The following is a 25,542-nucleotide window of genomic DNA, read 5'->3' on the forward strand; positions in this document are numbered from 1 at the left end:
AAACTGATACCTTGGGGCACAGACGTAAACTTAAAAAAGCAAAAAATAAAAAAAATTCTATCCTTCCAAAATATTTTCATGAACGTTATTTAGTAAGTTACATGTTATCCAAATGACAACTCCCGATTAAAAAAAAACAAAAAAACACAAAAAAAACAACTAAGTGAAACAAAAAGAAACTTTTTGTACTGAAATAGTTACTAATACTTTTGCGTTACTGGGGACAAAAACATGTTAGATGGGTGTCTGCGCCTACATGTACAGTAAATGAAGCTTAGAGGAGGGTAGGTCCCACCCCTTCTACAACTAACACTCAGTTCTATGTAAATCCATATGAGGGATGCCAATGAACTGAGAGCATTAACTCCCGGTATGCCGCTGCTTGTCCTGCGTCTAGCTGATCCCAATGACTCATTGCACTTGTGAGGAGCTGTGCTACGATTTTATTCCCTGCATCTAAGAAGCTTGAGCACACAAATAATGCATGGAACTTGGAAGAAGATGCTGCCCCCCAGGTCTTACGTCATATGGACCCTGGTTGTCTTCATAGTCTTTCTAGCAGGATTGTGGTAAGTTACATTTGCTGTGTTCTATTACGTGTTTACAACTTTATAATAATTTATAATAATAATATTTATAATATTTTGGATGCATTCTGTTTATAGAAATTCTAGGGTCCTGTAAACAGGAATCTGTTGTTTTTACCCCTTAATGACTGATTATTTTTATACCCTTAGTTTTTTTGTTCATCGCTTAATAGAATCCCTGACTGTTTCTTTTGTTGATATGACAATGTATCTATGACTGTATTGGGCTTATTTTAATGCAAGACAAGTAGAGTAGAATTAAATTGCACCATTTTGACGTACGAAGAGCTTATTGATTAACATATATTAACTCTTATGTAAATTACAGCGACCCAACATCTCATATCCCTCCCCTTCACTGTGCAGTCACATGAAGTATGTATCCTGTGGGATAGTACAGATACACTATAACTTAGAAATGTTATAATTTTTCAAAAAAAGAAAAACATTTTTACATATTACTATTTTAATGACCCATAACTTTTTTTATTTTTTTATCAACGTTTTGTCAACAATTTATCAGTTCTTTTGCAAAGACATTGAGGTTGTTGTTAGTTTTATATTGGGTAACATATGCCTTTTTAATTGCTTTTTCAATGATAGACAAAAATCTTCAATGCCATTATAGTTTTCGAAGCCTATGGAGGAGATTTATCATTCAAGGGCACTCCTGCTACACCCCCGTGCCCCCAGCCATTCCGCCAAAGCCCCTTGACATATGCGGCGGGAGACGCGGCCGCCAGGCAAAACTATGCCAGGTCCGACCTGACGTAGTTTTGTGTAAAAAAAGAACGTTCACAGGTTTTTAAAAATAATACAGGAACATGCCAGGAATGCCCCGTGCCCACGTACTCCGCCAGCCGTGCCCCTCTATGCCCACATGGCGTGGAGGTGGCATAGTCGCTGTACGAACCACAAATTCTTGCATTGTGTAATAATTCGTCCGGCCAAGAGGAGGAGATTAGCAGACAGTCAGGTGACATCACCGTCTGTCTGCAGCACTTGCGATGTGGGGGAATATCAATGAGGGGGTGTGCATAAATGATATTCCGACGGAGCCAGGAGAGGTCATCCCCTCCGGCTCATTTGCATAAAGCTATTAAGTCTTTATTTTGGAGTAGCAGACGTGCCAGAATGTGGTAGTGGGACTCCCCCATCACCCCTAAGGTAACGAGCAAGCATTTGGTGACAATCTATCATCCCTGAATGTGGTGGTAGATTTCCTGTAAAGAGAACCTCTCATGCAAATTAACTTTATTAAAAAACATTGCCCTTGTCCCCAAGGGTGCATCCACACGTTCAGTTTTTCAGATGCAGTTTGATGCCCAAACAAGGAGTGGAGTGAAAATAGAAGAAGAGCAGCACTTCTTAGTAATATGTTCTCACCCATAATGACCCACACCTGCTTTTGGCGTAAAAAATTGTATCTGAAAAATTAAGGGCGCAGTCACACGTTTTAATTAAAACTGCATCGCAATCAGCTTTGAGGTGGTATATGGTGCAGTTTTATCAATATAAGACAAGGTGAAAGACATGAACTGAATAGTTCATGTCTTTCATCTGTTAAATTGACAAAACTGCACCTAAAACCACCTCAAAGCTAATTGCGATGTAGTTATAACGCCAACGTGTGACTGCACCCTGAAGGTGTGGCTGCACCCAAAATGGTTCCTTTACATGGCTGCAATGATAGAAAATCAGTTTGTAAACTTATATTTAACTCATCTGAGGCAAGTCCGATGTCCCTACTTGAGTCCTAGTTCCTGATTGACAAGGCTCAGTGTTACAGAACTGCTGCTATGTGGAACATTAAGGCCGCGTTCACACAATGCGTTACATTTTTGAATCATCCCAAAGGCTTCAGCCTTGATCACATGTACATGAGGTCACATTGCGTTTACATTGCATTTGCTAAAACGCAGTGTAACCTTGAGTTCAAGCCTTTGGAATACGCCAAAAAATGTGACGCGTTCATTGTGTGAACACGGTCTGAGTTAGAGCTCTGTTACATCATTGTCCACTTCATGTCATGTGACATCATCTAAGGTCTACATACATGGGGTAGACTGCAAATGTAACAGGTTACATTTGCAAAGTCTACCCCATGTATGTATTTGATCACATGAAATCACAGCAGCCTCCATGGAGAATGGGGAGGAGTAGATGTCCACATAGGAATGCAGTGATCATGCCATGATACTGCCATGTGATCAGTTATATGCATGGTGTACAATTTGCTTATGTTAGGAGGCTAAAGGACCTACGATGATGTCATCCTGATCACATGACATGCTGAGAAGCATAGGAAATGGAAGGTGTACATGAGAGAGGCTGGTCCAGCAGGACACACTTCCTCTGATGCCAGGGAATATAAGATAAAGTTGATTTATGGGGATGTGAGGGAAACAATTTTTAGCTAAAAGAAGGGTGTCAGTGTGTAATGGAACCTATCACTAGTTGTATTTGTGAAAATTTGGTGAAAGGTTCCCTTTAAGAACTTCACCAGTGTGTGTGAAGTGGTGCACCATTCAGGAGGCAAAGTGAGAATCCCTCCTGCTGCCTGGGGGCGGCACTCCCTCCTGCTGGCAGGGGGCGGCACTCCCTCCTGCTGGCCGGGGGCGGCACTCCCTCCTGCTGGCCGGGGGCGGCACTCCCTCCTGCTGGCCGGGGGCGGCACTCCCTCCTGCTGGCCGGGGGTGGCAGTCTTTTGGAGATACAGGCAGCTGTAGCGAGTCGAGGCAGGAATAGTTATGGAAAGACAGCAGTATTTTGTGATTCTGACTCCCCTGACTATATATGTATATATAGTGAAACATCTTTAGAACACACCTCTGTAAGAAGACCCCCCTGACCAATTTTCAGCGTCTGATCTTCTCCCTTTATACACCTATGGAAGAAGCTCTCATATGAGCCCCCCTTTAAAAGACCAGTTTTTGGTTCAAAATATAAGAGGATTCATGTGACCCTAGAGGGCGCTGGAGAGGGTTGAAAAGGACTTTGACCACTTCCATCCCTGGCCAACTCCAGAGGGAGAGCTCACAGCAAGCCAGCGCTGTGTGTCCTGCAGTCAGCAGTAGGACTTGGGACCAGTTGGAGACAGACATGTGGTCTGTCAGAAGAAGAAAGACAGAAGAAAGACGGAAGAAAATGCTGGTTGTTGTAGTGCAACAGAAGGACTGTTTTGTTAAATGCATTTTGACTACAAAGTGAACAGTAAAACGTGATGCTATTTGTGACTATTGTGAATATTGTGTTCTGCTGACTTTTAACAATGGGCAAGAAATATGGTTCAGCAGCTTCAAGATGAGATGAAAACACTCAGTTATGTGTATGAGGATGAAATGGCTGACTGTAAATTGCAATTTGAGGCATCTCATAAAGAAAATTTTAAATTCAAGAGAGTTTGACTTCATAAAAAGTTCATGCTGCAGTAATGGTAAAAATGTGGTGCTGAGTTTGCCTGGAATGGACTATGTCACTAAGAAGGAGTGTGATGAGATGAAATGCTCTCTGTCTAGTAAAGTTCTACATAGTATGGAGTAAAAGCAAGTGCTGGAGATGCAATTGCAGAATTTTAAAGGATCAGCATGTCCAAGATGACCGTGCACTATTAAAAAATGAAAGTGTTATCTTCATTTGCTTAGAAGAGGAGCTTGAGAGCACTAAACATACTAAAAGTGAATTTTTGCAAAATCAGTTGGAGATTCAAGATATAAAGAATAGAAACAAGAGAAGGACAAAGAAATGATGGAGATGTCATCCTGTTTTTCTCAGAATTTGCACGAAATACATCTTGAACTTGGAGAAATTGAAACAGACTTGGAAGCCTTGAAGAAAAAGACTGAGGCTTATGACAAAATTGACAAAACTAATAGTAACCTGGAACATCAGATGGAGGAAATGAGGATTCAGTTTGAGAAAAACAGATCTGATTTATGTGTCCTAATTGTAGATCTTCCAAGTCAAACTGCTAAATTGAAAGCCCACGTGAGTAAACAAGGAGAAATATTTACAAGTCAAAAAAGTTCTGGAGAAAGTTCCGGAGCTGGAATTGAAGGCTGGCCGTATATAGATGGCAATGAAACCAGGAAAAACAGCCGCTATTGAGGAAGAGGAAATAAAATTATGTTACAAAGATAAGAGGATCTACAGCATGAGAGTTTACAAAAAACTCCTATTACTGAGGAAAATGGGATAGCTGTTTACCCAACCAAGAGTAAGGCGTGCACGTTGTCCTCTTCTTATCCCAGCACAGGTCCTATCAAGGGCTTGAAAAGTCAGACTCCACCTTCATACAACTAAGGGCTATATAATAAAACTAAGAAGCCAAAATTAAATGTAAACCTATAGGCAGTTGAAGAGGTGAAACCGTCTCCTACAGTTGTGGGAAATAATGGAGTTAAAGTAAAGAGAAAGCAGATAAGGTCAAAGTAGCTCCAAAGGGACGGACAAGAATCTTTAAGATGAGTGACCAGAGGTATGTTGTCGCAGCCCTTAAAATGCCTAACCCCGTGATGGATATGGTCTCCATGTTATACACAAAGTACAAAAATAAACCATACTTGAAAATAAAAGGCGCAATACGTGCTTTACAATCTGATGCAATTTTCAAGAAGAAACAGTTGAAGTGCACAGTTACTTTGTCCATAACAAAAAGTAATTGTGAAACTGAACCGTGTTTCTTTACACGCAAAAGTAAAAGATGGTGGGAAGTCATTGTTAATGTTCAATCTAAAAACCTCAAAAAAGAAACAGAAATGCCAAGATCCAGGAAAAATAGAATGACAGGAACTTGGAAGATGAGACCACCAGACAAGATGTGTGCTACAATTGAGTATATGTGGACAGACATTGTACATGTCAACTTAAATGAAAAGGGACCTGGTCATTACATGTCATGTCCCAGGGTCCCACTTCCATCCCTGGCCAACTCCAGAGGGAGATCTCACAGCAAGCCAGCGCTGTGTGTCCTGCAGTCAGCAGGAGGACTTGGGACCAGTTAAAGACAGACATGTGGTCCGTCCCAAGAGGACTGGAATCCAGAAAGGACATTGTTTGTTTAAGCTCGCTGAGAGTCAGAGTGCTCAGGAGGAACCTGAGCACGGAACCTTGCACCTAGAAAGTAGCTAGGTACAAGAAGTGAGGTAGTGCCCTAAGTAGAGACTAATATTTTTGTTATCTTTTGTTCCTGTAATAGTTTTAAACCTGAATAAAGCTTTCTTTTGGATTGCTACAAGCTCCTACCCTATTACTTTGGCGCTCAGCACCACAAAAGTCGCCTGTGAGGTCTAGAAGCTTCAACCTTTGATGCTAAGTTACCCCCAAACCTCACAATATATATATTTAATTTACAAAAACCACATTTCGGCCTTTGTGCGGCTGAACCAGCTGCACAGGCTATAAATATTTCAGTGTGTTTGACTCTCCCTTCTCTTATCCTCTGTACATAGTACATGGCGCCTATGCATGGGACACGTGCACATTAAGAGTATGATGGATAGATACCAGATAAACCTTATAAAGCTGACCAAGAATAAAATGATTCATTTTGTATTTGTATGATACTATTAAATAGGACGCATTACAATGAACATTGTGGCTGCAATGTTAACAAATCAATAATACTTCTGTAAATTCCAAGAAATATTTGTATTGTTCATTGATTTGAATTTCAAAGAAAAATTACAGGTGTGAATGATATTCCAGCCTGAATAGTGAAGACCTAAAAAATATATATAACAATAGGTCTTGATAGCCACAGTACAGCTATACTTAAGGCTCTCCAGAGCGGTGGGTGTAGAGGGAGTATATAGCTCAAAGTATAAGCAACTAGCATGTAAAAACATCCCCAGTATACAAGACCAATAAAGTAGTCGCCCAACAACACACTGGAGGGAAAAAGGAACCTATAAAAGGGAGTTGTAAAATGTGGATGTTGGTGGAGATGTATACATTTGTTTACACCAGAATACTGAAGTTATTTGCACCATAAATGCTGTTTGCCACATATATTGAGGGTTTTAGACCATTTTTAGGCATATTTTTAAAGGAGGTGACTTCATTAAAAAGGGATGTAGCCTCATAGGAAATAGCCGGTATACCAGAAACTTCAATATTGTGGTGCTGTGGACCAATAGGAAGTGCAAAATAGGACTCACCAGTCTTATACTCCAAATTCATCCAGCACCAGACACATGATTATTCTGGAGCAGCAGAGAACTGAGAAAGCGGAGAAAGTTTAGTTCTACTTTGCACTGGTCTAAAGACAGACAAATGAATACATCTCCTCCATTGGGTTCAAGGATTGCCCAGTGTACTAAGCAGTGATCATATAAAAAGCTCCTGCTAAATAGCCAAGTAAATATTGTAATGCCACCTAGCTAGACACACTAGGTTAGCATTTATTGATTAGTCGATCAGTAACTTATTATGAGCTGTATGAGTCACCTTTCATAATGTCAAGGAACCATAGTCCCAAGTTTTCAAAGCCATTCATTGTGTGTTCATAGTTTTTTTTTTCAGTTAATTATTTCATTTTTTATTACAATCTTTATAAATTATTTTGTGAAAAGTAAAACTATTAAATCATTGCATTTAGAGAGGCCACAGAAGTAATGCAACTCTGCAGAGAGGTTTAATGCTATCCTCTTCCACCCATTCACCCACTCATTACATCACTACTGACAATAGATGATGTCACAGCTTATCTCCTCCCCTCCCTGTACAATGACCTCTATATAGATAACACTGATCCATCATTACATCACTACCGACAATAGATGATGTCACAGCTTATCCCCTCCCCTACCTGTACAATAACCTCTATATAGATAACACTGACCCATCATTACATCACTACTGATAATAGATGATGTCACAGCTTATCTCCTCCTCCCTGTACAATGACCTCTATATAGATAACACTGACCCATCATTACATCACTACTGACAATAGATGATGTCACAGCTTATCTCCTCCCCCTCCTGCACAATGGGCTGTATATAGATAACACTTACCCATCATTACATCACTACTGACAATAGATGATGTCACAGCTTATCTCCTCCCCCTCCCTGTACAATGACCTCTATATAGATAACACTGACCCATCACTACATCACTACTGACAATAGATGATGTCACAACTTATTCCCTCCCCCTCCCTGTACAATGACCTCTATATAGATAACGCTGACCCATCATTACATCACTACTGACAATAGATGATGTCACAGCTTATCTCCTCCCCCTCCCTGTACAATGACCTCTATATAGATAACACTGACCCATCATTACATCACTACTGACAATAGATGATGTCACAGCTTATCTCCTCCTCCTCCCTGTACAATGACCTCTATATATATAACACTGACCCATCATTACATCACTACTGACAATAGATGACGTCACAGCTTATCTCCTCCCTGTACAATGTCCTCTATATAGATAACACTGACCCATCATTACATCACTACTGACAATAGATGATGTCACAGCTTATCTCCTCCTCCCTGTACAATGTCCTCTATATAGATAACACTGACCCATCACTACATCAATACTGACAATAGATGATGTCACAGCTCTTCTCCTCCCCCTCCCTGTACAATGACCTCTATATAGATAACACTGACCCATCATTACATCACTACTGATAATAGATGATGTCACAGCTTATCTCCTCCTCCTCCCTGTACAATGATCTCTATATAGATAACACTGACCCATCATTACATCACTACTGACAATAGATGACGTCACAGCTTATCTCCTCCACTTCCTTAACAATGAAAATGTTTTTGAGAGGTTGGATATATAAGACTAAAATGCAACAACAGAAAAGTGCTGCAGCTGGAAAGGGTTGGTTGAAAATGTATGAAATGTGCCAATAAGTTAATAGATGATTCTTTACCAGATACACATGTCCTTGCTTTGGAAACATTTTGAGAACAGGGCTCAAAAGCTAAATAAACCATATCAAGTATAGAAGGGGGACACATCTATTAAAGGGACATCCTCCCCATGGCCATGTATTGCTTTGCTAAAAATTATGGAAACATATATGTAAATAACTTATCTGTATGGAAAATGAAAAACTTTATCTATGCCAACACCCTTTAGAAAGCATAACTTAAAAAGCACAGAGCACATGGCATGAAAGTTACTATATACCATATCTTTGTTTCTCTAAAACCTATTTTTTATTAAAAAAAACCTCCTTTTCAATGTATGTACTATGCTCTGTAAGGTCTGGGGGGGGGGGGGGGGGCTGCTTAAAATTGGTCTCCTGGTGACAGGTTCCCTTTAAATACACAAAAACAGGATACATTAATTTTAATATCTATAGGTGCTGCTGTACTTCTCCCCCACATTATACCACATTATACACACTTCCTCTTTTCATGAGCTAACACTGAAGATATGACACTGAGATACAGTGCAAAGCAGTCAGTGTCCAGCTTCTATAACAATGCGTGAAATATGGGCCGGGCCTTGTTTGACTCCCATTTTGGCCAATGGACATCGATGGGGTCAAATATCCATAGGAAGTGAGCAGCCACACGGGAAAACGGACCTGCTTTATAATATTTAGGGTGGCTGTTTGGCATGTTCCTGGTGCGGCGCGTTACATGTAACATACCTCACCGCGGCGTCATCTTGCACATTTGAAGGCTATGGAAGCCCTGAGCTAGCCACATTTCCCAGCCTCCTCATGTGGTCGTGCGTATGAGGCATTAATTTGGTTTTCCCTCAGAATTACTCAACCCACAGCCATTAATGTCTAACAAGCTAAAAAAAAAGTAGTACATCCTTTGGCATAATAGCATAACAGCCAAATTGTGCCCAACATGTCAATATTTTGGCAACCATTATCTTGACCATCTTGGGCATTGGGTTCACTAGAGCTTAACATATTACAGCCACTGGAATCCTCTTCCACTCTCCATGATGACATCCCGAAACTGGTGGAAGTTAAAGACCTTGCGCTTCTCCAACTCCTGTTTTGGGGCCTCACAAATGCTCAGTAGGGTTTAGGTCTGGAGACTAAGCCTGGCAGCTCTAGCACCTTTACCCTCCGGTTCTTTATCTTGGTGGTCTTGGAGGTCAGTTTAGGGGTTAGTGGGAGAATACAATTTAATAAAAATTACAACACTGTTCAAGTTCATTTAAAAAAGATGGATGATGACATTTAAAAATAAAAATCGGCAGCACAGTGGCTCAGTGGTTAGCATTACAGCCTTGCAGCGCTGGGGTCCTGTGTTCAAGTCCCAGGGTCAACATCTGCAAAGAGTTTGTATGTTCTCTCCGTGTTTGGGTGGGTTTCCTCCCACACTCTAAAATATACTGGTAGGTGATTAGATTGTGAGCCCCATTGGGGACAGGGACTGGTTTGGCAATGTCTGTGCAGTGCTACGTAATCTGTGTGCGCTATATAAATAAAGGAGTTATTATTATTTATTATTAATAAAAATCCTCAATTATGTCTCTGATTCACAGCATACAGAACACAGATCGCGTGTTTCAGGCTAAACAAGAACAGCCTATTGTCTTCCCCGATAGATTGGTAGAGAAATCTATAGAGCTGGAGCACTGTGAAAGGAAGCTTCTTTTAAACACGGTCAAGAAGAGGTAAGTTACTGTACACATTGATATAAGAAGTTATAGGGTCAACCTGTCATTCCATCAATAGAACTGGTGTGCAATGCGTAAAATCTGTATAATGCTCGCCAAGAATAACGTAACCTTGTTTGATTCTCGCTCACCGCTCACCTCTGGTTTCAGACCACCTACTGAAGATTTGCATCAGGTGGACCCAGTCCCTAAAGCCTGTGCCATTTGGGTATTTATGGTGTGGGGTTTAGGAGGCTGCTTAGAGATTTTGGGAAGCAAACGATCAGGCAGCTGCAGGCAGAAGAGGAACCTTGGGAGAAAACAGAAGTGCCATTTAGCACTTCTGTCTTCTCATATTCTTCATGCAAAACACTAGATCGAGTGCTGTGCAGAAGATAAAGCTAGTGCTGGGTCCTCCGCATCCCGGTGATCACCAGGATGCTGGTACTAAGAACCTGCTGATGGGTCTGTCTAGAGCAGTGATGGCGAACCTTTTAGAGACTGAGTGCCCAAACTGAGACGCAAAAAACACTAGCTTTTCCCAAAGTGCCAACATGGCAATTTAGGCAGTAACAAACTTATTGCTACCAGAATTTTGGTGCTCCAACCTGACCCTGCCACACCTTTTCACTCTTTGGACAGGACCAATCAGCACAGGATGGGTCACTTTAAAATAGCAAGGCACTACTTGGACTGCCTGAGACTGCAGGAAATGCCATGTCTGGCAAACTCTGTGTCTGGGAGACAGCCCGTGTGTCCACAGAGAGGCCTCCGAGTGCCATCTCTGGCACCAGTGCCATAGGTTCGCCACCACTGGTCTAGAGCAACCACAGTTATAGCAAAAAAGTAGTGTAAAAAAAAAAAAGTTTTTTTTCTGGCACAGCAAGAAAAAAATAAAAAAAAAATAACATAAAATATATATAAAAAAAGAGCTAACATCAGCCAATGCAACAGCCAGTTACCCTTATATAGACATATATCCTACGTCAAAACTTGTGGCGTAAAGAGAAAAAACACAAAATAGCTAAATGCAAGAAGTTTTGTTGCTATTTTTACAGCTTCTAAGCTTAAAATTTTGTTTGGAAGTAAAGATCCAGGCCAAAAAATAATAAAGTAAAAATCCTGTAATTCTTCTGAAATTTTAGCAGCAAAAATTATGTCACCAGCACGAAAAGATTTTGGGCCATTAAAAGAATATAATAATCTTTATGTATATAGCGCCATCAAATTTCGCAGCACTTTACAAATCATAGGGGACATATACAAATATAATATTACATTACAGAGTACAAGCAGTCATATGGAACAATAGGAGTGACTGTGCAAAAAAAATGATAAATTGGGGCAAATTTAATAAGAACAGTGCAGTGTGAACTATGTGCAGTTTGCCTGGGTATAGTGCAGGGGGCGCCAGATTCAGGATTTCTGGCGCACATTCTTCATGAATTTGGCGCCCCCTGCATTGCCCCGACAAAGTGCACCATTTTTTTCTTGGGTGCACCTTTAACATTGTCTGTCTATCTATTGTAACAATATGTCTTGTGTAATATTCCTGATATACTTATTAATCTTCAATAGAACAATGGCTCTGAACGTCCTCTCTACATGGCTTGCTCCGATCATCTGGGATGGAACGTATGACATAAATGTTTTAAATAATCAACACAATGAAACAAGAATTGGTCTCTTTGTATTTGCAGTCAAAAAGTAAGTATTCACTGACAACGAGCTGATAGTAAGGGAAGACAGAAGCTGTGTGACAGGTACTAGGGTGATAAGTGCCGATAACATAATGCAGAACGTATGTTACTAGAGAGGGTTCCTTCCGAACTTCCTGTCTTATTATTTTGGTCTTGAACTTCTACAGATAATATTAATATATACAATCTGCTGTGTATCGGTTTTAGAAGTACTCAAAACATACAAAGTAGACAACCCACTAGTAAACGAACAAAAGAACAACAATATGCATATGCCAGACATTGGGGCAATATTTCCGTTTTGTGCCGAATTGCCCCTGGGATTTTGGTGCACGCGATTAGACTTTGGCACATCGGCGCCGGCTTTCACGTGACAGAAATCAGGGGGCATGGCCCTCGGACAACCCGACGGATTCAAAAAACTATTTGTGTCATATATCACGCACTTACATACACCAGGAAGAAGAAGGTGAACTCCGGCGGACCTCGACGCAGCAGCGACACCTGCTGGATATCAGGTGGATGACCTTAGTGAATCGCGGCAGACGCGAATCTTCGTCGGATCGCCACTGGCCCGGGTAAGTAAATGTGCCCCATTGACACAATTGACATGCAAAGTAATTAAAATGAAATAAAATCTTTTTTTGTTCCATACAAATACACAATTGTAAACATACCCGCAATGTCAGATTAAGCCAAAATGTCCACGAGCAGTGAGATGTGATATGTATCAATCAATAGGAAGTTATAACCAGAAATAAATGTTAACCATGTGTGCCACGTGTTGAAACATGGGTGAAACATGTTTTCCCAAAATGCCTAAAAGTAAGGTGACCAATAATTTAAAGTGTGACTCCAGTTTTATAATGACTTTTATTAAATTGTCATATGTGATTCCCCTTTCAAAACAAAGAGAGCAATGCTAATATTTTTCTTCTTGTCCTTTTCATTCCAGAAATGTTTCTTTGTCAGAAATCTTCCTTAGCAGCAGTGAAGTGGGCGGAGACCAACCTCTTCATGTCTTTGCCCTAATGCTCAGTTATAAGCTGCCCTCATGCCCCATGATGCTTTGCGTTCTCTCCTAATACTAGCAGAATTCTGTTTGTTTTTAAAAGGTGAATCAATTTGGTAAATCATTATAACTTACGCTTTATCAGCTTCCCTGCTGTGTAGATAATGGCCCACATTTATCAAAACTAGAGCAAACTGCACTATGTGCAAGCCAATAATTTTTCGCTGTGCCAGTTCGCTCCTATGGAGCTACTCACAGAACAAGACTGGTCCACAAAGTCTTAATATAAGTTCAGGAATCTTTTAGAGAAAAAAATTAAATTTCACTCTAGCCAGAGCTCCCAAAATACTTCTTATTGCTCTCCTGTAGTATTAGATCTCCATATGTCAGTGTCCAGCACCACAACCACAGATCCTTCCAATGAGACTATGTCCCAAACAATGTTGGTAAAAGGAATATGCTATCAGATGTTGTAGTATGCTCCAATAATTTTAAAATTTATTTTGTTAAAATGCACAATAAAATTGGTAGCGGGACCCTAGCTCACAAGTTTTTTGTAGTTTTCTTTGTTTTCTTTCTTTGTTTCTTTTTACAGAGTTCTTCATACAGGTCCAATAATGCTGCAGATTTATTATACAGATTGTTATGGACACAGTGATACTAAATATGTCTGTATTTTTTTGTGTTTTCTGATACTTTATTAGATTAAATGGAAAACTGGTATTTTAGGTGTCACGGGTGCTCCCACGACCCACGTCTCGGGTTGCGGCTCACCCGTGCCCCTCTCTGTGCTCCAGTGCCCCAACGGTCCGACTCTGTTTCCTGTTTTTGTTCGGTCAGGCGCATGCTGGCTCCATAAGATTTAAAGGACCAGTGCACTATTCATTGGTGCTGGCCATTCCCGGAATCCGTGATGAGCCAGCCTATTCCTGCAGACCCCGCTGGATCTTTGTGCCTCGTTGCAATTTCCTGTTGTGACCCTGGTTCCGTTATTGACTTCTATCCTGTGCTGTCTGTACTGACCTCCCGCTACGTGCTTAACTCTGATCCTGTGCTGCCTGTCCTGACCTCCTGCCTGTCCCCGACTACAATTCTGCTACACGACCTTGTACTTTGTCTTGTCTGCCACTGCAGACAAAGTCGTGTCTGTGGAGCGACCTGATGGTATCACACAGCAGCAAGTCCAACCCGCTTTGTGACGGGCTCTGGTTAAAAGCCATCTAGGTTAGAAAAAAGGTCATCCATCCAATTAAGAGGAAAAGGGAACAAATTTAAGGGATGAAATTGATCAGCTCACCCACACATTAAAATCTGTGAAAAGACATATATAATAGTTACCAATAGTATATAAAAATCGAACAATTGTCACCATCAAGTATAAAAGCAAGAGAAAACGCAGTTAGCCAAAGGCCACTGGGCACAAGAACTTAAATACACTTATTATTACGGACAAAAGATTCATATATAGTGGCAGGGTGCCTAAATGACACCACCCATCTTAAATTCCCTATTTAGTCCCTCTGGTTCTAGCGTATTTAATTTATATATCCATTTCTATTCAAGACGTTTTAATGCTTTTTCCCTATCACCTCCTCTCCGATGTGTTTGTACTCCATCAATTAGATGATTGTTTTTAAAGAAATGTTCAGGGTGAGGTAGGTCTGTTTTCCCAGTTCTCATTGTGTTGATTTATACGTAGGCGACAATCTTGTGTGGTTTCGCTCATGTACAAATAGCCACATGGGCATTGGATAAGATAAATAATGAAGTCAGAGGTACATATACAGAGGTATAGTGTTGCTCAATGTAATATTGCTTTACTGTTCTAGGGTGACTAAAGGTATTCCCTTTTTACATATTACAATTACAACATCCAAGACATGGAAATCAGACAGTTTTCCCCCAGGTCCTTTGTTATTATTTGTTTGTAAATCAGCATATACCAAACAATCCCCCCAATTTTTTGCTCTCCTGTATGCCACATATCACTTGTTGGAACCTTTTCCTCTGCAGAGAGGAATTACTCCATAGGCCATACTCACTGGCCATAAAACTTGCCTTAGAAGTGTGGCGCTATCTTCTGGAGGGAGCTCACTTTCCTGTCTGGATATACACAGATCACAAGAACGCCCTTTATCTCCAGACTGCTCAGTGGCTCAATCCACGACAAGTTCGCTGGTCACTCTTCTTTTCCAATTTCAATTTCCTAATCCACTTCCATCTGGCAGAAAAGGACGTCAAGGCTGATGCCCTCTTTGGTGCCTTTGATGTTTTTGGGGAAGAACTGCCTCCTCTGCACAATATTCCTCCTGAGCAACTGGTTATTGCCGCTCCAGTGGACCTTCCTAGGTCCACTGGCAAGAACTACATCCAACTTGCTCTTTGAAAGAGGATACTGACTTGGAGACATTGCCCACGTGGCCTATAGATGGCCTGATCTGGTCAAAGATGTACCAGATTTTTTGGGTTCCTGCGCTTCTTGTGCCCATTGTCTCAAACCTGCTGGTCTTCTTCTGCCGTTGCCGATATCCAGCTGCCCGTGGACTGATGTGGCTATGGATTTTAGCACGGACCTTCTGCCTTCCTTTGGTAATACTGCATCTGGGTGGTAACTGACCGGTTTTCCAAAATGTCCCACTTTGTTCCTCTGTCAGGTCTGCCGTCTGCTCTATGCCTTGCCAGTCTGTTCGTCCTTCACATCTTCAGGCTTCATGGACTTCCTCAGTACATGGTTTCATACCGGGGGTTCAATTTGTTTTCCTCTGCGTACCATCCACAGACTAGTGGCCAAGTGGAAAGAGTTAATCAGACTCTGGGCTGCTATCTCCGCCATTTTGTCTCTGCCCGTCAGGATGACTGGTTCACTCTCTTGCCGTGGGCGGAGCTTTCTTACAATTCCCTGGACGCAGAATCTGCTGGTTCTGCTCCATTGTTCATTGCCTATGGACAGCACCCATGCCCTCCTCTTCCTGTGTCTTCTGATGTTCGTTCCGAACCAAGACCCACGCCGACAAGACATGCAGGCCTCCTCCCATCTTCTCTCCAGGTGACAAAGTGTGGCTTTCTTCCAAGTATATCTGGCTGAAGATCCCTAGCTATAAACTTGGTCCATGTTTCCTGGGTCCTATCGAGGTGCTGAAGCGCATCAATCCTGTGGCCTATAAGCTGCACCTTCCTCCCACCATGCGCATCCCGAACTCCTTCCATCCTGATCTCCTTCCTGTCCCTGACTACGATTCTGCTACACAACTTTGTACTTTGCCTTGGCCGTCACCGTGGACAAAGTCACACCTATGGAATAACCTGGTGGTACCACGCTGCAGCAAGTCCAACCCACTTTGCAGCGGGCTCTGGTGAAAACCAGATACCACTTAGACTCTGCTCCCAGGTGTCGGCTTACGTCATTGTCTGCGGTGGTCCAATGGGTCCACTACCCCTGGTGCCCGACATTAGGGACTTTTTCTTTCCTTTTGCATTGTTATAAAATTGCCAATTGAGGCCACCTTAAAGGCGTGTGGAGACTTTAAGCCATAGATGCTCCACTAGGGAATTCTGGGAAGCATGCAAATATGTTTTCCAAGGCATTAAATGGAAAACAATACCTGCTTTTGCTACCTTGAAAAGCAGCCCCCTAAACATCGAGTATGACCTACAAGAAGTCTAAAAACATGATGTAGGATTATGCCAAAACCAGTATATCTGTTTCCGATGGAACAGACTCCCAACTGTAGACACCACTGTTTCAACCTGATTGGGTCTCATCAGTACAGCGTAGAGAACTGGTTTGGCTGTATGAGAGGCTGTTGACTAGGGTCAGACAGTAGGTGTTCTCCTTAAGGACAGATTGCCAATTAAGGCTACTATGGGAAGCTAATAGTTTTATTACACTGGGGGGAAGGTGTTATCACAGTTTTTTTATCACTAGCACTTCCTCCCTGACACATAACGATATGACAGGAAGAAGAACTTGTAGGCAGCTGCAAAAGTTAGCAAAAATAACAAACTTTCCTGTGAACACCAAGAATAATTCATTATGGTGATCATAGATGTCTTATCTCACTGCTTGAGCTTCTGATAGCAACCAGCACTGATCACTGAAGCAGTTTGGATGAATCACTCCACGTAAATTAACGCACTACAGGCAGAAGGACCAGTACTGCTCACCATTAATGTACGAGGGGTGAGCTTCCAGGGGTTAAGATCTGATATCATATGATACTTCAGTGGAAAAGTGTCTAAATCTCATGACCACATTTGTAACAAACATTTTTATTATACTAACTACGGCAGGATATTCCTGACTATATATAGTACAAAAGGATATTGGTTACATTATACATACATGAGTATAACGAGCCACCTAATTTTGCAACAAAAAAATTGGGAAACCTTGTTGACTCATGTATAAGCCTAGTGTGGAAAATGCAGCCGCTACTCTTTAATTAAATGTTTAGCAACAACCCCCACAATTAATAAAATATCCTACAGCTGCCCCCCATTTAATGAAATGTCCAGCAGCAACCGCACCATTAATTAAATGTCCACAGCAGCAGCCCCCCATTAATGAAATGTCCAGCAGCAGCCCCGATTAATGAAATGTCCATCAGCAGCCCCCCCTTAATTAAATGTCCAGCAGCAGCCCCCATTCATAAAATGTTTACAGCAGCAGCCCCCCATTAATGAAATGAAATGTCCAGCAGCAGCCCCCATTAATGAAATGTTTACAGCAGAGACCCCCCATTAGTACAATGTCCGCCAGCAGCCACCCCAAAAAATAAACGTAGTACTCACCTCTGGCGTCCTCTTCTACCCGCATCTCTTCTTCTGGTCTTCGGCTTTCGGCAGCACAAGCATATGTGCACACACTATGACATCACCAGCCGCATCATAGTAAGTGCGCAGGTAAAGCGCATAGACGTGTATCTGCCCGCGCCAATGAAACCCGATGTGGAGAAGAGGATGACAGAGGTGAGTGCTGGAGTTTATGTTTTTTATATAGTTCCATGTAAGCCAAGTGGGGCTTTTTCACCACAAAATTTGTGCTGAAAAGCAAAGCTTATACCTTAGTATATGGAGTAATTGATTTTCCGACCAGCTTTTAACATTTTCCTATCTAATAACAGGATATTTTTTACAATATATAATACTTGTTTTTCAGCCCTGCCCAAGACCCATTTAGCATTATTTTCTTTCATTAAGATGTTTTTTTTTTTTTTAAATAAATGTTTGTTCTGTTACATAATGTATATTGTCCAAATTCTACTTAGCCCTAATGGATTCTACTCTACAGAGATACTTTATAATATAATAATCTGCTTGTAAGATGGTATTAGCAGCAGTTGGTTTCCTGTCGAAAAAACAAACTAGATCTAGAATGAGATATGAGGCTACAGGAGGTGAACACCGGAAAAAAAACTTCTAAACCATGAGGCTTATGGATCTTTGTTCTGAACAGCAGATAACCCTGTAGTCTAAACTTATAGCAAGATATTATATTTCATTAGTACATCTTATTATTTGTTTGTCTAAATTTTGGGGTCTTAGAACATTCCAAGGACCTCCATTGCCTATCCATTAATGGTTTATATATTATATGTGCTATACATGTTTTTCGATACCTGTTTATGTGCATTTTTATGACTATTTTATAAGCTTTTAAGCTCAGTCAATACTTCTATTGTATATGTTAAATGTTCCACTATAAAACACATAAACCCTATTGTTTTTGCATTTCTGTTTTTCCCTCTCGAACTTCAGGAATCTATAACTTTATTAGCTTTCCACATAGAGAGCTATGTGAGGACTTTTTCAGCTTTGTAGTGAAAAACCTCATTTGCATAATTTTTGTTTGTGCTAGGTTTTCACGGCTGTCGCTGTGCTCTCCAAATGACCTTTATTGTTTCGGACATAGGATCGCAGGGATAGCAAATTTGTACAGGTTTTATTTTGTTTTAATACATTTTAGAAAATTAACCCCTTCCCGACATGTGCCGTAATAGTACGGCGCGTGTTGGGTGCGGTTACATGGAGAGGGCTCACAGTCTTTGCTGCATTTTGCTAGCACCGATCGCGGGTGTTATCCCGTCGATCACTGCCGGCCGCTTCAAAAAGATGGCGGCGCATTGGGTGCCGCCGTCTTGGTGACGATTGTCGCTCCCCGTGATATCATTGGGGAGCAGCGATTGCTCACCATGACAGCCTTGGGTCTTCCGAAGACCCGCGGCTGTCTCGTTTTAACCTATTCATTACAATGTGCGATTTGCAAATTTTAATGAATGAGGTGGAAAATCCCCATATACTGCCATACTGTAGTTGCAAAAAATACTGTAGTTACAAAAAAAGGGCCAGGTCGTTAAGGGGTTAAAACCTTCTCTACAAAAAATTATCTTACCATCTTCTGATGCTGATAAAATTTTTTCATACTTCGGGGTACGGAGCTGTGTGAGGTGTCTTTTTCTGCTGCAGTTTTACCAAAAGTTCATTGTTTGAAGCATAGTTGTACCTTTTAACCTTGCCCAAGGCATTACTTTACATTTATCTATCATCAAAATCAAACATGATAAACCCGGGGCACTTACTCATAGATCCAGGCACTGTGACAGTGGTAATCTTCTTAAATTTGTTTCCCATGGCCTCCTTCCTTCTAAAACCAACTTTTAAAATTATGCAAATGAGCCTGAGGGGCTACCCTAGCCCTCATTGATCTGGCTTTACAGGCTGTTGCACTGTCTCAGCCTAAGGTGATCATGTTTCTTTAGGGGGAACAATGTTGCCTTCACTGCTCCCCCTAAGATTTTATATCATTTTCACATTTTGAGACATTTTCTCAGCAGCACTATATGAGGCGCTCTCCTCTTGTTGTCCCCTTTTTTTTTTTTCTAGTTGACTGGAGACCCTAAAACTCAGAGCATATTTTAGTATATGGTAGTAACGATCAGACAATCTAGGGTTAAAAAATAGTACAAAAAAAAAAGTTAAAAAAATTAAAAAATTATAAAATATTAAAAAATCAAATCACCCCCCTTTCCCTAGAACTGATACAAAACTAAATAAAAAGTAAAAATCACAAACTTGAAAGGTATCACCACCTCCCAACATGCCTGATCTATCAAAATATAAAAATGGTTATTGTCGGCGGTGACCTCCATAACGGGGGTTGCTATTTTGCAAGTGCAGCACATATTCATCTCAACTAAAAGTCATTACTGATCCCGATCCCAGGTCCCCTCCTGCCCCTCTGTGTCCTGACTTGTATATGCACCAGTGTCAGGACCTAGAGTAGAGTGACCCCCAGAGAGGAGAAGTTGTAAGTACTTGTCAGCTGTACTGTACTGCTCCCTGGTGCTGTCCTGCTCCTGCTGTAGGTCCAGATGCCGCTGTATAAAACCAGCACGGGACACAGCAGTGGGGCTTATGGAGAAGAGAAGAAACTGCAGTGTGGAACTTGGAGGAAAAGAGGAGTAAGGAAAGAAGGGTATATATTTTTTTTCTGCTCTGGGGTCTCCAGTATTTGTCTGCTCTGGGGTCTCCAGTATTTGTCTGCTCTAGGGTTTCCAGTATTTGTCTGCTCTGGGGTTCTCCAGTATTTGTCTGCTCTGGGGTTCTCCAGTATTTGTCTGCTCTGGGGTTCACCAGTATTTGTCTGCTCTAGGGTTTCCAGTATTTGTCTGCTCTGGGGTTCTCCAGTATTTGTCTGCTCTGGGGTTCACCAGTATTTGTCTGCTCTAGGGTTTCCAGTATTTGTCTGCTCTGGGGTTCTCCAGTATTTGTCTGCTCTGGGGTTCTCCAGTATTTGTCTGCTCTAGGGTTCTCCAGTATTTGTCTGCTCTAGGGTTTCCAGTATTTGTCTGCTCTGGGGTTCTCCAGTATTTGTCTGCTTTGGGGTCTCCAGTATTTGTCTGCTCTAGGGTTTCCAGTATTTGTCTGCTCTGGGGTCTCCAGTATTTGTCTGCTCTGGGGTCTCCAGTATTTGTCTGCTCTGGGGTTCTCCAGTATTTGGCTGCTCTGGGGTTCTCCAGTATTTGGCTGCTCTGGTGGTCTCCAGTATTTGTCAGCTCTGGGGGTCTCTTACTATTATTGTCTGCAGTATTTGGTTTTCGGGGTTGTATTTATTGCTTTACTATGGTACTTAATTTCTGGGGTGGCATTTTGTGCTGTAATGTGGTTGTTGGTGCATTTAGGGTGCTGGTTTCCGGTGTGGCCCCTAGTATGACAATGTGGCCCAATAAATATGGATCAATTAATGTTATTCTCTCCTGGGTAGTTTCAGAAAACATTGTGGTTACCATAACCCCATTGGTGGGAGCTTCATCAGCTAGATCATTAGCTGTGGCATATACTATGATGTTCTTCAACAGCAGACAGGAGTATTATGAGGTTCTGCAGCAGCTGAGGTGTGTTGTGAATGAATAAGCACTGGCTGAATAGCACCACCATAAATGTCAAAATAATACCTCCATACAGTGAATTTCTTAATAGCATCAAACCACAAATGGATAACATGTTTAGCTGTAAATGACACCCCCAGACCATAGGTACGGAACACTGGCACATTTTGAATGATAGAGGAAAATATTTAGGGGGTCCCTTATCTTTCTTTTGTCTTATTTATGCCATTTATTTTGAGCATTTGAATATTTGCGCAAACATTTTTCACTTGCCAGCAAACTTCGCCACTCCCTTTTTATTTTGTATTGTGCCTAATATATTTTTAATATCCAGATGTGGCTTTATGAAAATGTCGCAATTGTTTTGCACAACCGCGTTAAAAAGAAACACTCCAGTAAGCTCCAGTCCTGAGCAGACGTAGGCAACGCAGCTCCATAATCATAATCATCTATAAGGCTGAAAGTCAAAGCCTCGCTGCAGGACTATGATTTTTAAAAGGGCAGTAGTGAAGGGAATCCTCCATCACAGATAACTAGGATGCTAGACGTCAGGGTGGTGTCAGATGATAGCGATTTGAATCCGTTTTTGAATGGAAAAAAAATGCACAGGGGCAGGCCACGGCTGATCACATATGCGTTTGTATGCAAATGTATGCTATTTTCAACCAGCAGCCGGTGTCTTGAATTGTCTAAATGAAAGGCATCGGGTGCTGAATCAAAATGGAATCAAAATGTAATCGTCTGATATCACCATTAATGTCACGGGGAAGCACTCAGTGGGGCACATTTACTAAGTGTCCGCGGACTGCATTTTCATCGGGTTTCCCGACTTTTTCAGTTTTGTGCCGCATTTAACTGGGGTTTTTGGTGCAGGCGATCAGATTTTGGCGACACAAATTGGGGGCGTGGCCGTCGGACAACCTGACTGATTCGGACTAAGCACGGGATTTAACATTCAAAATTGTGTCGCAAGACAATGCACTCACATGCACCAGGAAGAAGAAGGTGAACTCCGGCGGACCTGAGCGGGGAAGCGACAGATGCAGGAAATTGGACGCACGATCTTAGTGAATAGCGGCAGCTCCGAATCCTCGCCGGACAATGCGCCTCGGGGATCGCTACGGGACGGGTATGTAAATGTGCCCCAGTCTGGGAGATGAGGCCCTCAAATGGTCTGTAATAAATGATCTGTGTGAAGCTTAATGCACATTTTTTGAATATATATATATATATATATATATATATATATATATATATATATACATTTCATTACAAAATCGGTATATGATAGACAGATAGATAGAGATATGGGATTACTAGAAGATAGATATGTGATATAGAGTAGATGATAGATATAAGATAGATCGATTAATGGAAAGATCAATTGATAGATAAGGAAGTTACAGAGATATGAGATAAAATATCTGGATGAGGTTCTTTCTTTGAACTGTAAACTGTTTTAGACAGCGTTATTACACCTATAGACCGTTAGCTAAGTATGTATCACTGTAGGCAGCAGCAGGTCAGGTAGTAAGTATACCTTAGGCAGCAATTCAGACTGTAGCTTTGTAGTGGAAATCAGAAGAGAAGAAAACCACAATGTTGCATGAAAACCACAGTCAGGAAGCATTTAGAAGTTGCACACTGCTCAGCTCTTCTCTTACTGTTGTACGTACCTATAAGTTACAGCCTACATTAGTAATGGTGGAAATATGTTCCTTTTCAGGTATATTCGTTTTCTCCTGCCATTCCTTGAGTCTGCAGAACGTTACTTCATGGTTGGCCATAAAGTTACTTATTATGTGTTCACGGACAAGGTCAATGATGTAGTCAAACCCAAAATGGCTGAAGGTCGTATCTTACAGCTTCACGATGTGGCTGCTGACCAACGCTGGCAGGATGTGTCCATGAGAAGAATGGAAACCCTAACAGTCTTCACCAAGGAGCGTATGCCCAAAGAGATTGACTACCTGGTGTGTGCTGATGTGGATATGGTATTCAATGATCATGTAGGAGTGGAAATACTTGGAGACCTGGTGGCTACAATCCATCCGGCACTTTTTCTTTTTGAACCAGAGGGATTTACTTATGAACGTAGACCAATTTCTGCAGCCTATGTCCCACATGGGCAGGGAGACTTCTATTACATGGCTGCTCTCTATGGGGGAAAAGTGGATGAAATATACAAACTCAGCATGGCATGCCACAAGGGTATAGAAGAGGACAAGAAAAAGGACATTGAAGCTTTGTGGCAAGAGGAATCTCATCTCAACAGGTATCTAGTGTACAACAAACCGACCAAGATACTTTCCCCAGAATACATCTGGGACACTGACCTACCTAATGGAGAATTTATCAAGAGGAAGAGGTTCTTAGCTGTGCGCAAGAACCACCAAGAAGTGAGGAACTAGGATACAATGTTATAAAAATAAACAGATAAAGCAAACCATGTACCCTCAAGACGTACAGCACGAAGGAAAACATGTCAAAAGGATTCCAGCAATTACACCTTCTCTGCATGAATGTTGTTGCTTTATGATGGGGGTTTGATTTTTGCTTCAGATGAACAGATCTGCAGATCAGGCAGAAAAACGAAGTGAAAAAACAACTGTAGAAAAAAAAAACACACGTAAATCATCTTCAAAAACGTTTTACCCACAACACGAATACACACAAAAAATTACAAGCCGCAACTTGTTACAATTACATGTTCAGGTTTTTCTATGCAGTTTTGAAGCCAAATTAAGACAAGGATAATAAAAAAAACAAAGTATCACTGAATTTGCTAACAATGGGGACTATTAGACAATGTCAAACGTTACTTTTGTTGATTAATAAGAACGATGCACAAATATTGTTGGAACCAATGTCTAGACTCAGGTGTTATCCCTTTGATTGCTTTGCTGGTGGCTGTTAAAATCCGGCGGCGCCATCTTGCTTGCGAGCATTGCTCCCCGTGATGTCATGACAGAGACCCGAGGCTGTATGGTTTCTGCAGATTTGTTACAATGCGCCAGTGTCACATTGTAATGACTATTGTGTAAAAATGCCATATGCTGCAATACAATAGTATTGTAGTATATGGTAGGAATGATCAGACTGTCTACGGTTAAAGTACCTTAGAAGGTCTAAAAAATAGTATAATAGTAAAAATTTAAAAAAAAAACCTGAAAATTCAAACCCCCCCCTTTCCCTAGAACTGATATAAAACTAAATAAACAATAAAAACCACAAACATGATGGGTATTGCCGCGTCCAAAAGTGGCCAATCAAAATATAAAAACAGCGGTGAACGCCATAATGGAAAATAGCACCTAAATTTCCGAAACTGCACTTTTACCCCATTTTACATCACATTTCATAAAAAGTTATCAAAAGGTCGCACAGTCCTCAAAATGGTAGCAATGAAAACGTTGTCTTATCTTGCCAAAAACAGGATCGTAGCGAACCAAAGAATAAAGTAGACGTATCATTTGGGACGCACAGTGAAAGCTGTAAAAACTGACACCACAAGAAAGTGACGCAAATGCAGTTTTCCGCCAATTTCACCACATTTGTATTTTTTTTAGCTTCCCAGCACACGACATGGAATAATAAATAATGTTAAAATTAAAAATTTGTTATGCAGAAAATATAGCTCACATAGCTCTGTACATGAAAAAAATTTAAAAAAGTTATAGATATTTGAATGTGAGGAGCAAAAAATTAACAAAAAAAAACGTTGCAATGCGAAGGGGGTTAATGCCTATTCACCGTGTTATACGACTTATAGAGGCTGCCACTAGATGTCAGGAGAGGTTTGCATTCAATATCCAACAATGCACTAACCCCACTATATGGCCAATTCAGACTCCATGGCGCACATTTAATTACCCAGTCCTGTCGCAATCCCCGCTGTGCATTCCCCAATGAGGATGAAGTCTGGCGGTATTCACTAAGATCGTGCGCCCGAGATCCTGCATGTGTCGCTTTCCCGCTGAGGTCCGCCGGAGTTCACCTTCTTCTTCCCGGTGTCTGTGAGTGCATTGTCTTGCGATACAATTTATATCAAAGACCAGAAAAATGGTAAAGCAAGGGGTGTGGGCGTGAGATCACTGTCACATACCACCCCTGCTGTTTACATAATACAACCGAAATGTTGAATATTCTAAAAAGACTAAGTCAAATGGATGCCAGACAGATAATTTTATTAAGTACACAAATACACGGCAACAAAAGGGTAGCAATAAAAGTATAAAAA

At 41.2% G+C, this 25,542-nt stretch overlaps 1 protein-coding gene across 1 annotated transcript; it reads left to right on the plus strand.

Moving 5' to 3' along the window:
• The first annotated feature begins 318 nt into the window (after positions 1-318).
• Positions 319-25,445, plus strand: LOC140103627 (histo-blood group ABO system transferase 2-like). The gene is made up of 4 exons (XM_072126773.1): positions 319-569; positions 10,090-10,221; positions 11,782-11,910; positions 23,029-25,445. Exons 1-4 carry the CDS (start codon positions 481-483, stop codon positions 23,711-23,713), a joined length of 1,035 nt encoding a protein of 344 aa, XP_071982874.1. The 5' UTR covers positions 319-480; the 3' UTR covers positions 23,714-25,445.
• Positions 25,446-25,542: the final 97 nt, after the last annotated feature.

Source organism: Engystomops pustulosus, chromosome 10 (assembly GCF_040894005.1).
Source record: "Engystomops pustulosus chromosome 10, aEngPut4.maternal, whole genome shotgun sequence".
In the NCBI taxonomy this organism is placed as follows: Eukaryota; Metazoa; Chordata; class Amphibia; order Anura; family Leptodactylidae; genus Engystomops; species Engystomops pustulosus.